The sequence below is a fragment of the Macaca nemestrina genome, chromosome 4 (assembly GCF_043159975.1).
Source record: "Macaca nemestrina isolate mMacNem1 chromosome 4, mMacNem.hap1, whole genome shotgun sequence".
Classification (NCBI taxonomy): Eukaryota; Metazoa; Chordata; class Mammalia; order Primates; family Cercopithecidae; genus Macaca; species Macaca nemestrina.
The window spans coordinates 30994773-31010348 of record NC_092128.1 but is presented as its reverse complement, the minus strand read 5'-3'; the positions used below and the strand labels follow the sequence as shown (position 1 = coordinate 31010348).

Here is a 15576-nt window from a genome sequence, read left to right as displayed (position 1 = left end):
GGTATTTGATCCCTTTTAATTAGGATCCCTTCATTCTTCTTTTATCCCTTTATTCTGATCATTGAAAGAGCTTTAGCAGTGACATGTTCCAAAATTGGCCCACAAGATGCTACCTCCCCTGAGGTAACAAAGTAGGGGTTTAGAGAACAAGGGAGAGAATAAAGAATTTGAGAAAATGCAAAATCCTTGTTTTACTTTTAAACTTTTTAGTACAAACTGTAGCCTCATGAAGAACAAACTCTTAGGAACCAACTGGTCTGCCATTTCCCTTTTTCTTTGGGCCGTTTTAGGAACATGGAAATATACGCCCTAAGTGAGATGATGTGCAGTTTTCAATAGTGAACTGATTCATTGACAGCGTTTGCAACCTGAGTCCTCCATATTATTTCTACTTTAAAGCTTATGAGCAAGAAGTACAAGTTTTTGGTGTATGAGCTATTACAGGTCTGAGAAGCAATGGCATGAACTGATTTGGCTTTGTATGTTACTTAAGTGATAACTGCGTTCCTTAAAATTAGGCAGATGGTCTGTCTGACTCTACCTTTCATGTTGATGGTTAAAAGTTCTTGATTTTTTTCTTGATACTTAAGGAGGGAATACCTATCTATATATTGTTAGTGCTGAAGAATTTTTGAAATCGTCCTGGACAGACTTAAAAGTGTTGCTTTTCTCAGCCTTTATATGGAGTTTAAGTATCTACAGTCTATGTGTAGTGGAGCTTTTTACAATTTTTTTTTTTTTTTTTTTTTTTTTTGGTGGGGAGAAAGGTGGTATGGGAAAGTATAGAAATGGAACTAATTGAGTCTAGGGGTAAAAATCTGCTGGGAGCCTGTGGATTATAAATCGAGTAGCTCCAGCAGCAGGTACTCAGGCAGAGGTATAGGAGTGCAGTCAGTGGGACAAGAAGCTTGTTTTAGTGTTCCTTCTGTGTCTTGTCCATGACATTGACTCCAGGGTACCAAGTGCAGTCTATAGAAAGGAGAGGTGTCCATAGTTTCCTATCTGGAAAACTTTTACAGCATTCCTGCCTGGGGTCTTAGAGACTAGGAAGGAAGATGAAAACTAGATGAGATATTCCTGTTCCTCTCCCCACTGTCCGCCCCCCACATCTGCACTGAGCCCTCCTTTATCTGCTAGCTAGGTATGTGGCTAGGTAGATAAACCCTGTTTTGTTGTGAAATTTCCATCAAAACTGCCATTTTGTCTCCCCCATCATTTGATCAACAAAAATTGTGTTGAAATTTCAGGGACCATTATTTAAAGCAGAGATATTGAATATTCAATATTAAATAATATTGAATATTATTAATTTGTCTAAATATATAAAATAAAATCACAATTCACTGGCCTGGGCTCCTCACTGTAAGCAGAGGACTGCACTCAGTGACCATCTTTCAGCTTTAAGACTGAATAACATTTTCCCTTCCATTGGGAAACTTATTTATATCCCAGTAGTCATCCCCACACTAAGTTTCTCCGACATGGTGTCCAGATTTTCTTTCCCCTAATAATTACATCCCCTGTTTTCAGGCTAGGCATTCTCCCTCCTTTCTTGTATTTACACCTTTCAAATATTTGCAGATTGTTATCGTGTCACCCTCTTAGTCACCGCTTAGCCAAGCTGTACAAATTTAGCACCTTTTATCTTCCCTTTAGAGGCAGGTCTCCACGCCCCTGAGTCATTTTCCCCTGCTCTCTTTAAGTGTGCTCCAGTTTTCTGCATTTCCATGTGGCCACATAACTTTCCTAGAACTGAACATAGGTCATGAGTGAGAATTGTTTTCCTCCTTTGGTGTGTCAGAAGCTAAACATTTCTGCTGTGCTCCAGCTCAGGTCTCTCTGACATAGCTGGTCAGTGTTGACCACTTCAACTCTGTAGTTAAACCACGTTCTCCAAATGTGCCAATTTAAAGACAAGTGGGGTAAAAGGGTGTAGCTATGCTATATTTTTTTTTAATCTTTGAAGTGTTATGTAACCATGGGAAGGTGGGATGTATGTAGTTAATGGATTCTGTTGGCCGCTTTCCTGGTATTTGCATAAAACACTTCTGTTCTCCAGGTGCGTCAGACTAAACCTCATCTCAGGTCTGCACCCTGACAGTTCATCAACCATCTCTTTCTCTGTGTGTTTACATTTTTCAGAACTATTTTTCACTAATATTCATTCAACATTTATTGAGGTTCTCCAATGCCACTGTGTGCTACATAGTATATTGGGTGCTGGAAAGATTAAAATCTGAATATGACACAGTGCCTGCCCTAAGATGCACTGTTCTTGTTTTTGTTTTAGTTTGGTTGATAGTACCAGATCCTCACAGATTGGCTTACAGTGTCAGTGAGGGGAGAGAGCAGAGGAATATCCATGAAAATCTAATAGGAGCCTAGGTAGGGTCAGGTGTCACAGATCCTGGAACTTGGGGTGATTCTGAGTCTGAGATTACTCCAGGGACCTCACTGTAGATCTCCAGTGTTAATGCCACCAGTTCGTCCTCTCTGCTTATGGCCTCCTTCCTCTGGCTCCTGCTGGGCTTTTGTTTTAAACACTGCTCAGTTCAAATTCCAGAAAGAGACTCTTATTGCCTTACCTGGCATCTGCCATTTCTGTTTGAATAGAGCTGTTTTTCCTGTTGCTGGCAAGACTGCACATTTGCTACCCTTGAAGCTGCTACAGCACCACTCCCTCCCTCTCTGCCATTTCCCACATTCTGTGCTGACTTCCCATTCCCAGCTTGTGGTGTGGGGAGAGAACAGAGGCCCAAGGCTGTCTCCTTAGTGAGGGATGTGTCCTGTTAAGCCCCGCAATTGACTTGTCCACTGCATTCTGCCAGTAGCTTCCTAGCCACACATGCATCTGCCTAATATAATCCAATTATCTATCATGTACTATTTCTTTTCTTTTTTTCTTTTTTTTTCTTTTTTCTTTTTTTTTCTTTTTTCTTTTTTTTTTTTTTTTTTTTTGTGAGAAAGAGTCTTGCTGTTTCACCCAGGCTAGAGTGCAATGGTGCAGTCTCAGCTCACTGCAACCTCCACCTCTGGAATTCAAGCGATTCTCCTGCCTCAGCCTCCTGAGTAGCTGGCCCTACAGGCGTGCACCACCACACCCTGCCAATTTTTCTATTTTTAGTAGAGGCAGGGTTTCACCATGTTGGCCAGGCTGGTCTCAAACTCCTGTCCTCAAGTGATCCACCTGCCTTGGCCTCCCAGAGTGCTGGGATTACAGGCTTGAGCCACTGCACCCGGCCATGTACTATTTCTTAACATTCTGCAACATATAGGCCAGATGGCAAATCCAGTCACCAATAACATACCTTTTACAATAGTAGAGGAAAATAATCTTTTCCTAGCTGGTAATTAACTTCATGAGCGCAAAGTGTTTTCATCATTGAATCCTTATCTTCCACAACAATCCTTATCTTCCTGGCCCAGAGGAGACATCGGCAAGTATTAGTTAAATGGAGAGTGGAGGTCTGCTAGGTAAGCTGGTGAATTTTTCAGTGTCCCCCGTGGACAGAAAGCAGGTCCTGTATGCCTCCTGTGCCACTGTGATGTCTGATGCAGTAGTGAGAACACAGTGGGCATGCAGTAGACACCGTTGACTAATCCTTCAAACTGTTTTTTGTTTCCACTTGAGTTTTGTCTCCTTCAGCTAATGCCTGGTCTCTTATTGGCAGAGTAAGCGCCATTGGGAAGTTGTCACATACTTCTAGCCAAGACCGATTTGTCACACTTCCCTTAGCTCCCACTGCCCAATAAAGGAAAAAGTGAACACATTTTGAGTCCTGAGGCTTAGTTATCATAAAACTCGACAAAGAGTGTAAAATACTCAGAGCAATACATAAGTTTCACATAGCCATCAACAGAATCTCTTACAGAGCCCATTATCTTGTTATTAACAAGAATGCGTATTCTTGTTCCAAAGCTGACTGACCAGAGTGTTTGTGTTAATTGACCTAGTTAGCCTATGTCTCTAAATGTCTAATTTTTTTAATAGAATGATTGCTCCATAGCCCAGCATTTTAAGTTTGATATTTGTACTCCATGAGTCAAGGCTTGGGTGAGGAATCCCAAAACGGCATAACCAAAATGGTAAGATTTTGTGTCCAGATAATGCAAGGCCTTATCCTTCATTTTATAAACAGATGAGGCCTGGATAAGTTTAATATTCTATCAGTGGCAGAGCAGAATCCAGAATCATGATGTGCTGATGGCTAGCAATGAATTTTCTCTTCCTAAACTATACAAAGTCAGGCAGAAACCTCTTCTTACTTGATTTTATTTCATTTTATTTTGTTTTGTTTTGTTTCAAATAGCCATGGTCAACCATTCATATCCCAGAAAGTCTAGAAAAGGTGTGAAAAATAATGAGTTTTTGCTTATAGGCAGATGGACTTATAGAGTTTGAAAGAGGTCAGGAGCAGCAGCCACATGGAGCAGGATGTGGGGCAGGCATTTGTCTTACCTGCCTCTCCTGTACCTGCCCTTGTGGAAGTCAGTTAAATCCCACCATGGGGGATCTGTCTTTGTTCTGGCACACCCCATAATAGGGAAGGAAAATGCTCAGGAATTTTGGGAATTTTTTTTTTTAGGTGTAGTGTTCTGTCTTGTTTTGTGTTTACTAAAACAAAATAGTTTGTGTCTTAAAGGCTTGTATCAGAGGTAAGCTTGGCACTTCACTTGCACCTGTGGCATTTGAGGTACAGCTGAGTTGTTCATATATCTTTATCAGCAGGCAGCACTGCAGTGGTATGTTATCAGAAAAGACAGCTATTAGTGGTAACATGCAGAATCCAGCCAGGCACTTCCTCAACTGGCTGGGGAGAACTTCTGCAGCTCCAGTGATATCTCACTTCATATTTACAGTCCAAGGCCCTGTGTGGCTTGGGACCGCTCCGTTGCTGCCTGTCAGCCTGCCCAGCTGAGCATCAGCAGCCTTGGGTTTGCTTTCTTAGAACCCAACTTTCTTTCCCTTTATCTGTTTTCTTTAACTTTTTTTTTAACGTCCATTTTATTGCATCACCAGCCCAGCAGTGCAGGCGTTGCTTGAGAGAAGTTGCAGCATGGATTAGGTTGACTTGCTCCCTGAGCTCTTGGGAGAGGAGGGCACAGCATAACTCTGCTCGCTGCCAGCATGTGGCTTCACCTGGCTTTCAGCAGCAACGATAACTGACTTTTTGGCTTCAGAATGTTAACATTTGTGTGGTCTCCTTTCTATCAGTGGACAGCATATTTTTTGCTCTGTTCCTTGGTCCCTTAGTATACAAAAGCAAGTCTAGAAACTTGATAAACCCTCAGTTGGAGCACTTTTTTAACTCTGCAAGAAAGCCAGCAGGACCTGCCCCGTCCTTCCATCCTTCTGTCTTTACACCTCAGTCAATACCAGTGTTTTTCAAACTGAGTATTTGTCCCACTCGAGGTTTTAAATCAATTCAGTGTCATAGCCATCTTGGTTTTTTCCTTAATCAAATGGTGAACAGAAGAGAGACTGTCAGTATAACATATATAGTCAAGATTAACCATTGTTTTGTGGAAACATAATAATTGCTAAGCTGGCCTCCAATAAAAATAACCCCCCAAATAAATAAATAAATACATAAATACTGTTCTGCAAAAGGTAATATCAAGATGGCAGAGAAGGAAACCTCAGGAAATGGTCTTCCTGCCTAAACAATTGCACGGCAGAATCTGCCTGATGTGACTATTTTGAAACTCTGGAGTCTGTTGAAGGCTTCTTACTTCCAGTGGTTGTCTACAGGTGTCTGTACCCATATTTAAATGTGTATGTGGGTTGTAGTAAGAATAAAAAGTTTGAAAAATGCCCATCTACAGTATCTTCTATCTGTAGATGTAGCTTGGCTCAGCAAATTTCTGATACTCAGACATTCAGATATCATAAAGCCTGTCCTGCTGTCCTGGCCCTGACTTTGTACCTTAGTCTGGGAATAGACTCTGCCTCTGCCTGATGGGAATGGATGTGAATGGATGTTTACTTATTTCCACTTGAAAAAGGGCACAGAAGCACCCTACTTCAGCTTCCTACGCTTGTGCGCTGGAGCTCAACTGCTGGGAAGTGGACTAGCAACATAACAAACGCCCTTCTTTGCCTTTGTGTCTACATAGAGTGGTTGGGATTTGGTTTCCACAGGCCCAAAGGACTATCTCATGAAAAATGTTTTGAATATATTTCTGCTTGATTTGTTTAATTCCCTGGTCCACTGAGCCATCATGTTTTCTCAATTTAATCACTTGGTGGTCTCCGGGATTCAGGGGAGCTACTGCAATCTCTGTAGCCTGACCAACCTGGTGAGATTTCAGAATACCAAGAGAGTGACAGAGGAGTAGAGTGATACTCAATAAGTGAAGCTCAGAAATCTTTTGTGCCCTCATAGTGAAAATTCAACCCCTTAGTTCCTGCTGCCCAATGTGGTACCCTAGCTACATCCCAGTTCTAGTCCCCAGTTCATAGCAGCCCCACCCAGCAGCGCCCCAGTCCTGTCCTGCCCAAATGGCTGCTAAGAGTCAGAAACAAACTGAACACTTGTTTTAGCATTATGCCTGTTTCTGCAACAATGCTTTTTCTCTGGTTATGTGGCAAGATTGTTCAATGGAATTGTTTATTTTTCTCTCTGATGATTTTGTTCTTGCTTAGTTTGCAGATATAAAAATAAAAGTGTTTTGGCTATTGATGTAAAAACCATGGGCCATCTTTCATTCCATTTTTCTCTAGCCTCATCTCTCCCTGCAGGGTTAATCTCAGGCTCCTTGGCTCATGAGTTTATTGCTATCTTTTACAAAAATACATTCCACCCCTCCCTTGCAGGCCGGCACTGAAGTGCCAGGAATGAGGCACCCTGGTGATCTTCCTAGCCATGTGACACTTGGGTGGGGTCTTCATCTATCCTATCTTTTCAAGGGTGGCAGAATGGTCCTTGCTATCACCTCAAGCTGCTCTCCTGTGGCAGTCTTTCTCCTGGCCTAGCATTTTATTTGATATGGGGTATTCCATTTGTGAGGCCTTGGGGCTCAGAGAGAAAGCTCCATTCTTCATCTTCGGAAAGCCCAATATATAGCCTATTCCCTTCCTTCTGAGCTTTGTCATCTTGAATCAATGCCCTGGCCAGAAACATGAGCAGCACCTAGCTTTATTCATACATAGAGATGTACCTTCTGTCGTAGCAGCAGTGGGACCTTGTCTCCCCCAAGCAGGTGTTTGCCATCACCGAGACACCCTGCTTCTGCTGCCCCTATGCCAGATCTCTTGTACATTCCCTTGAGGCTGTTTGTAAATAAAAGGTAGCACCTCTTAGTTCTGCCTTACTGCAGCAGGAGAGATCACCACTGATTCAGAGACACACATACTCCATGCATCCTCCCCCAGATCTTCATCATTTTCGTTTCCTGTGTCTCTAGCCCAGTTCCACTTTTTGTGAAATTATGTCTGTAATTATATAGCGTCATTATAGCTACAGTGCGAATTTTTCTGAAATATTTGTAAGTCTCAGGTATCAAAGTGTAGCATATTTCATGGTCTGTCACAGATGACCACTGTTAGTGGTAAATATACTTGCAAAACTAACGGGTTGACTCAAAGAAAGAAAAGGCAGTCTCACTTGGTTAGTGAGCACTTTGTACAGAATCCTGGGGTTAGATACAAAAAAAGTTTGAAGGATAGGATTCTGTCTTCAGGAACAGGTTGGTTATGGGGGTCAAAGAGGATTTTGAGGTTTTGAGCACGGGAATTGCTAAGAGTGATAATGACGATACAGATAATATTAATAATAGGATAAATTGAACCTCTCCATGTGGCAGGCATCGTTCTAAATAATCTCTCCTAGTTCACACTGCAACCTTAAGTGGATATATTATAATATCTGTTTTACAAGTAGGGAAACTGAGACTTTCTGAGTAATTTGGCTAAGGTCGCACAGCTAATAAGTGATACAGTTGGGATGTGAAGCTGGGTTTCTTTGGCTCTGGGCACCTAATATTTCATCAGTATTCTAAGGTGTTTTGCTTTTCTTTCTGTCTCTCATTCTGAATGAAAAGCCGATGATACTGTTGTCCAAAATACACCCAGAGTTGAGAGGGGAGGCTTATTTGAAAAGTGACACTGAATTAACACTTTTGAATTTGGTGTAAAAGTCAGACAGCAAGGAGAAAATGTCCAGGAGTCAGTGAGAATGGCACTTAGGAGGCAGAATGGCTGGGATATCAGTAGGTGAGGGAGCCATTTCTGTACGAGATGGCTCAAGCTGCGAGACTGTGGGACCATCAGTTGGAACAGTGCAGGATGAGGAGTTCTTGCTTATCTTACTTGGAAGGCTCCTTGCCCCATGTGCTCTTGATAATTCCCGGATGCCATGGCTGAGAGCCCCTATCCATTGGTTCTGCTGTGATAGTGTTGGTTTTTTCCACCTGGAGAGAACTAAACCCCTCCTCCACTTCTCCCATTACCTCTGTCTTCGTCTCAGATAGAATGGATGGAAGTTAGATTTAACGCCTGCTTCATTGGAGGTGTCAGGGGACCGTCCTTATTGGACAGCAAGCCTAGTGGGCACCTTTTCATCACAGATTCTCCTTTTCTCCTGACGCAGGCATTGAATGCCCCAGAGGAGCCCGAAACCTCCCAGGCTTGGTGCAGGAAGGAGAGCCCTTCAGCGAGGAAGCTACACTTTTCACCAAGGAACTGGTGCTGCAGCGAGAGGTAGGACACCTTCCTGTTGCTTCTTCTGTGAGGAGGGGTGACAAAATAAGGCTCCCTTGGTCTCCCATGTCAGAGATCAGTCTGTTGCTTTTTCCACTGCTCAGCCTTGCACATCCATAATCCATTCTTGTGTCCGCCCACATCTTATTTCCCTGAGCCCTGCTTCATTGGCCAGCCACCCCCAAATTGCTCCCCTCCACTGGTGGCCTGGGATGTGTGGTGAACACCAGGCCAGCCCAGCCAGGCTCCTGATGCAGAGAGCTTACATCTTTGCATTCTTCCTCCTTGGTGAATTAGCCTGAGCTGCCTGCCTCCAGCTGGATTTAGAAGCTTGACTAACCCTGTCAGGGGCCAATTTTCTTTGAACATTTATTTGTATCTTTGAGTAATTGCATTTTCTGTAGCAGGTTTTCTGACTTAATTTAATTGTATTTCTGTTTCTGCCTGTTGGGCTGGCTCTTGCACGCAGGAGTTAGGATCTCAGCTGCTGTGGTGCCCTTCTACCTGCTAATTTTGCTCAAGCCTTTGTCAACAGATCCATCTTCTTTCCAGGAGGATACCAGCCATTTGTCCTGCTAGGTGGGCACAAGAAAGGAGCAGTGGGGAGGTGTGCTTGGCTCAGCCTTAGGATTTTTAGATCTGCCATTGTCCCCATTTCTTTTACAATCATCTATAGGGTCCCTCCAGCTTTCATAATACTCACAGAGGTACAAGGCTCTAGGGTCCTAGAGGCTGTCTCTCTAATGAGTCTTTGTAGATCTTTGAGAGCAGATGCGTGGACTTCTTTAGGATGCTTAGTGATAAAAATACCTGTTTATAAGCTTCAGCTTCTCAAGCTGATTTGAATTGCTAAGAAATACATGATGCGTGAGAGAACAAGAGAACACGCCAGTCCGAGATGCTTATGTTGGACTATCCTGGCCTTGAGAGAAGTGTTGGTTGCCACCTCTTGGATATTTCTTTAGTGCTTGCCTTCTTATTTTGTAGAAGAAAGTGGAGTGGCCAAACAAATCCTGAATTCTCAGTTCCATTTCCCAAACATCAGCTACAACATCTGCTTTGTTGGCTGTCCATACAATGATTGGGGGATTGGGGGGCTTAATTGTGTCATCAGATTCACAGTGCCCTCCATTTCATTTTTTGTGAAGATGTTTTTGTTAAGATGCTTATGAAGATGCTTGCCAAGTAAAAATCCTTATATTGACATGGAAGGTGCTTCCCCCTCTCCTGTTTTGTAATTACACAATGCTGCCTGAATTTTTATCAATTAAAAATAACCCCGTGCAAGAGAAGGATTTCAAAAATCCAAACACTCCAGTTGTCTATAAGTGCCTGTTGCAATTTTTGAAGTGGCCCAGGGATTAAGTGGATGGGGCAGATATTGTAGAATTTCCCTCTAATTTTGGATAATGAACTGCAAAGTAACTATGTTGGTAAAAGCAGCTGAGTCTGTTCAAATTCATAACTTAAAGACATTGCCAAGGATGCAGCAACAGATTTTTGTTTGTCTGTTGTGCTTCGGATGGAGGAAGGAAATTCCTTCATTGGATTGCCCAAGGCATTGGTTGGTGGCATTCTCATCATTTGCTAAGTCAAACTTCTCACCATCATTTGTCTTCCTACATCATTGTCTCCTAAAGTTCTTTCCCTTTCTTTTTCAACTGTCTTTTTCCCAGCCACCTTTCTTCTTGATCATGTTTCTGGCCCACTGATGAGATCCAGAAGTACAAGGGGGTCAAAGAGAATACTGATCACTAAAAAGAGTGAGTGGCCCAAAGCTCTTTTACGCTCCCATGGTTATTGCGACCTCACCTTTGTCTTATATTTGCTAATACTTGACTGTTAAAAAAAATTTTTTTTCTCCAGTTTTCTTTGGGGAAACTCTTTGGTGCTCTTGGCATGTAATTGAGTTTGCAGATCCAGAGTTGATCTTTCTTGATTATAGTGGCCCAATCTTTCATATCCCTAGGTTGAGGGTCTCAATAAGAACCTTTCTGCATTTTCTTAACTACTTATATGATTACTTGGGCTGGCCATTTTGAAAGTTCTTTACACTGAGAAAATGTGAGTATTCCCTAAACTATGAATAATTCAAAAATCTGACTAAAAGATCCGGTCATAGCCTACTGTTCTGAACATTTCCTTTATATTATGTATGAAAACTGTTTTCTGAACAGTGTAGGAATGGAGAGGTTTGTGTTTTGTTACAGGCTTATTCATTTACTTTTACCTATGTAGTACCTCCATTTTTATTTCATAAGTTGTCCTGGGGAATGCTTCTCTTTGTCCTACTCTCCCCACCCCACAAAGATCTAGCAGAAGAGGAATGTCCCAGGACATTGGTACTCCTAGATGCAGAGGTCCTTCCCACCACCCTCAGTGGAAGTCCTGAGCAATGCATGGATGCCTGAGTGTGGGCCCGTGACCTCCCACCTCATGCAGCTCTTACCTTCCAGGCAGCCTCTATCTTGCCCACAGGGCATGACAGTGCAGGAACTCTCCTGGAGCTGAGCCACTGCTAGGATGGCTGCAGTTAAACTGGTTTTTTGCACCTTTTACCTGTTCCCTTGATCATGAGTTTTAGCTCTGATAACCAGGCATTTTGAAGATGTGATTGTCCTTGGCCCTGCCCCATCCCTTCCCTTTAAAGTTTTAAATTTTTTTTGTATCTTTTCTTTGGCCAGAATTTCTCTGTCCCCTGCATGCTTTCCTCGGTTATCATAAATCTGCATTATCCTAGGAAAGATGAAGCCCACAAATTTTAGGATTTCAAAGTACTTCCTGGGCCCCTTTGTGTGATCCGACAAAGGCCAGGTCATCAAGTTGGACTTCCCTATGTGAAACCATAAACTGACCTGAGAAAGATAGAGGGGAGAGGAGCTGTGTAATGGTAACTGCCCCAGGCCAGCCTTCTGCCAGGCAGAGAACAGGAAGCTGGCATGCAGAGTGTCTGGCACTGGTAAAATTACACCATGTTTATAAGTGCATCATCCTGGCTTTAGGTGGGCCGTGCAGGAATTCCTGCCTGAATTATAGTCTTTCCATCTCATATCTTCATGTGGAGCCCTCAAGCTTTAGACAAGTCTTTTATCTCTGTTTTCAGGTGGCTCCCATTATCTTGAGACCTCATAATGCTGCTTTCCTTAAATTTGTTTTACAGTGACGCACAGAGTCAGCACAGAGCTACTCACATTTCTGGCCACCACTCAGCTCCATTATCTTGACTTCTCTCCTGCCCCCTTACATTGCATTTCTTCTTTTACACCACCATTTTACATGTTGCTCCTCCTTAGCCATTGGTTCCTATTGGCTTTTGTTCTGTTACCTGAGTTGGAAATCTGGGAGGACAATTCCAACTCAGTGGTCTGGGCATTCTGGTGCTGCCAGCCCCAGGGCAGGAAGAACAATAAATGAGACACTGTGCCATTACCTGCTTCTCTGACCTTGAAGCACAAAGCAGCCAGGGAACTCTCAAATGACGATCACTTTTACTCAAAAAAAAAAAAAAAAAACGGTAAATTCAGTCTTTCTTTCTAGCCTGACTCCGCTGGTATTTAGGACGGGTGGGCAAATCTGTGCCACTGCCAGTTTTTACAATAAAGTTTCACTGAAACACAGCCATGCTAATTCTGTTTTTTTGTTGTTGTTGTTTTGTTTGTTTGAGATGGAGTCTCGCTCTGTCGCCCAGGCTGGAGTGCAGGGGCGCGATCTCAGCTCACTGCAACCTCCACCTTCTGGGTTCAAGCAATTCTCCTGCCTCAGCCTCCCAAGTAACTAGGATTACAGGAATGCGCCACCACGCTCGGCTAATTTTTTTTTTTTTTTTTTTTTTGTATTTTTAGTAGTGATGGGGTTTCACCATATTGGCCAGTCTGGTCTCGAACTCCTGACTTTGTGATCCGCCCACCTCAGCCTCCCAAAGTTCTGGGATTGCAGGCATGAGCCAACCGCGCCTGGCCTGACCATGCTAATTCTTTCATATATTGTCTATAGCTGCTTTCACACTATAACAGCCGAGTTGTGTAGTTATGACAGAGGCTATATAGCTTGCAAAGCCTAAAATATTTACTATCTGTTCCTTTACCAAAAAGTTTGCTGACTACTGCTGCATATGGTATGCTGAATTGGGTTTAAATGGCTTGTAATAGCCCTGAAAATTTAAGTTGGCTCTCCTCTCCCCTGCCATTGAGGCTGGACTGCATGAGATTATTGTATCTGTTGGCTATAGCTGTGACTATGAGCTGAGTGCCATGTCCCGTTGGGTAGCATGTACTTGGTGACCCATGCCCCACATACAGCTGACTCTTTAAGGCAGTTCCCTGCCACACAGTCAAGGACAGGAAGCTATAGTGTGACTTCCCAGATGGGGAGTTGTGCCTGTTACTAGCATCCCCCAGAAGTAGTGATGAGAGATAGCATTAGCTAATGGGTAAATAACTGGCTTAAAAGTGTAAACCCCTAGGTTTTCACGCTCCAGTTTTTATATGGTCCTGCATATGTGATTCTTTTCTGCCTTGCCATTCCTAAAACACTGATTTAGCAATCCCAAGCCATCCTTTCCTTTTTGCAGCCCTTGTTCTGGATAAAACAGTGATTTCAGATCTCTTCTCACTTTCTTCCAGAAGGCAGCTAGCCAGCACATATTCACTGACCAGTTGCTGCCTGCACAGCAGTGTTTTCACTGCTGTGTTGGAGAAACCTGAACTCTTGAGAGAAAGGGCCATAAGGTATTATTTAAAGAGATCAGTGTCATGGTTTAACTCACTTCACAGTTCCAGGCTGTAGGAGGTACAGTTTCTGAGGACAGGGGCAATGTATGTGGGTTTGGTGATCATTTCTAAGGCCTTTTTCGATGACCCCTTTGTCTTCTCTGAGACATAAGAATTGCTCTTTGCTGCTGCCTGAAAAATGATGTCCTCATGCTGGACAGCCCCAGCTGAAAACTCAGGCTGCTGCCTTGACCTATTTCCCTTCTCCCTGCTGGCATTAAAAGGGAGGATGTCCCCCGGGGAGCTCATTCTGCAGGCTGCAGTGACCAGGGCAGAGTCCTGGGTTTCCTCTCTCTCCCTTACTCCCTGCTTTAAAAAGAAAAAAAAAAAGATACAGAAAAACATTATAAGCAACTGTTGCCATTGGGGAAAAAACTGTATTTATGTTTCAGGGGAATGTGGCCTCAGCCTTGAATATTGGTGTGTATTTATGAAGGGGTGTGTGTCTGGGAAATAAAACTTAGAATACAAGAAAAAGTGATTTCATTTATTTCATTGTAGCTCCAAGTGTGCTGTATCGTGTCTGAGATAGATAAACTGCTCTAAGCAGTTTCTAGTTTATCTCAATCTCTGTCCTTCCTGTGCCCTCCGTCCTTTCCCTACATCACCCCACAAGCACTGTGGTATGTGCTCTGTTAGTCCTTCCCATTCCATCTCTCTGCGCAGGCTCCTTCCCTATCGAGGAGACCCACAAGAGAGGGAACACTAGCAAAGTTATATCTCTGGATCAAAGGGATGAGGACAGTTCAAGCCACAGGGAATTCCAAGAAAGTAAAGGACACCTGGTGAGGGTGAATCCAGTGCAGCCTACTCTCCTGACTCTCCCTGATTGCCATGTCCCTTGGGAACCCTCACTGAGCCACTAATAATTACCTGCTAGAAAAGCAAGCAGGCTGTCTGGCAATGTCATTTATTTTCACAAAGTCCCCTTATTCTAGATGATCTCAGCCACTGCCCAGGAAAAAGGGGACATGTTATGGTCAGCTTTCTAAGTAGCTCTCTCATCCCACAAGCTTTTAAAGGCTGTTTGGGGGCTAAGACCTTTCTCACCGCCCCACACATGCTTGACAGTTCATCACCCACCAGTGGTCTTTAATTTCAAGCAGTTTATTCTTAGTTAAGGGCTATTTTCTTTGAAGAAGGCTCAGGTAAGAAAAACTCCTGTCTTAATAGTGACCAAACCTTAATTTTATATAGCATTTTCTCATTTTAAAAGTGTTTTCATGCATAATAGTTCATTTTAATCTCACAGCAAACCTATAAGAAAAATATTAACCCTGTTTTACAGTTCAAGAAACCAAAATGCACAGTAACTTGCCTCTGTTCACAGAGCTAATGGTAAGACGTATACTAAAACTCAAATATCTGCATTCCAAATCAAATGCTTTTTCTCTTCAAATCTTACCAGTTTTGCTTTTAGAAGGCAATAATTATTTTAGCCATATTTTACCATTTTTCAACCATAGAATACCTGGAACTAGTTAAAGGAATAGTAGAGGACTTCCCTGAAAGTCCCACATTGACTAAGAGTCAGTCTTCTATAGGGCATGGATTCTGATCCTGGATGCTTCCAAGACTGCAGAGGAATTTGAAGGATTGGCTATGCCCATGCCTCCCCTAAATATTTACTCTGCTCTTGCCACAGCTCCTGTGTCTATTGATTGTCTGATTCCTGCTTCATCTGCTGTTTGATTTTTGTGGGCCTTACTTTTCCCATTTGCTCATGTATGTCTATATTCCTGTATCTAATCTTTCTTAAAAGACAGATCTGACTGTGTAGGTGCATTTGTTTAAAAATATATATATATATAACTTCCCATTGCCTCTGGGATAAAGTCTCATCTCAGTTTACATATATTCTTGATAACCTCTCCAACTTTATGTCTCACCACCCCCACTCACTTCATAATTTGTGCCTTATCAGAATAGACCTGTTACACTGGCAGTTCGCTATACATACCATAACATTTTGTCTCTCCCATCTCTCAGGTAGACTTACACTCTCGGCCCAGCACATCAGTCATCCCCCTTGCTTGCTTTCACACCTGTTCACGCCTGTTCTGGAAGGTGCATCACCTTTTCTTGGAAGCCTTCCCTTGCTCTCCC

The 15576-nt window shown here is 42.9% G+C and overlaps 1 protein-coding gene across 1 annotated transcript in view; it reads left to right on the top strand.

Moving 5' to 3' along the window:
* LOC105474726 (staphylococcal nuclease and tudor domain containing 1) overlaps positions 1–15576 on the top strand; it is a 439238-nt gene that overhangs the window by 326963 nt on the left and 96699 nt on the right. The window contains exon 16 of the mRNA XM_011729557.3: positions 8592–8701. Coding sequence (XP_011727859.1) covers positions 8592–8701 — 110 coding nt within the window. The remainder of the gene's footprint in view (positions 1–8591; positions 8702–15576) is intronic.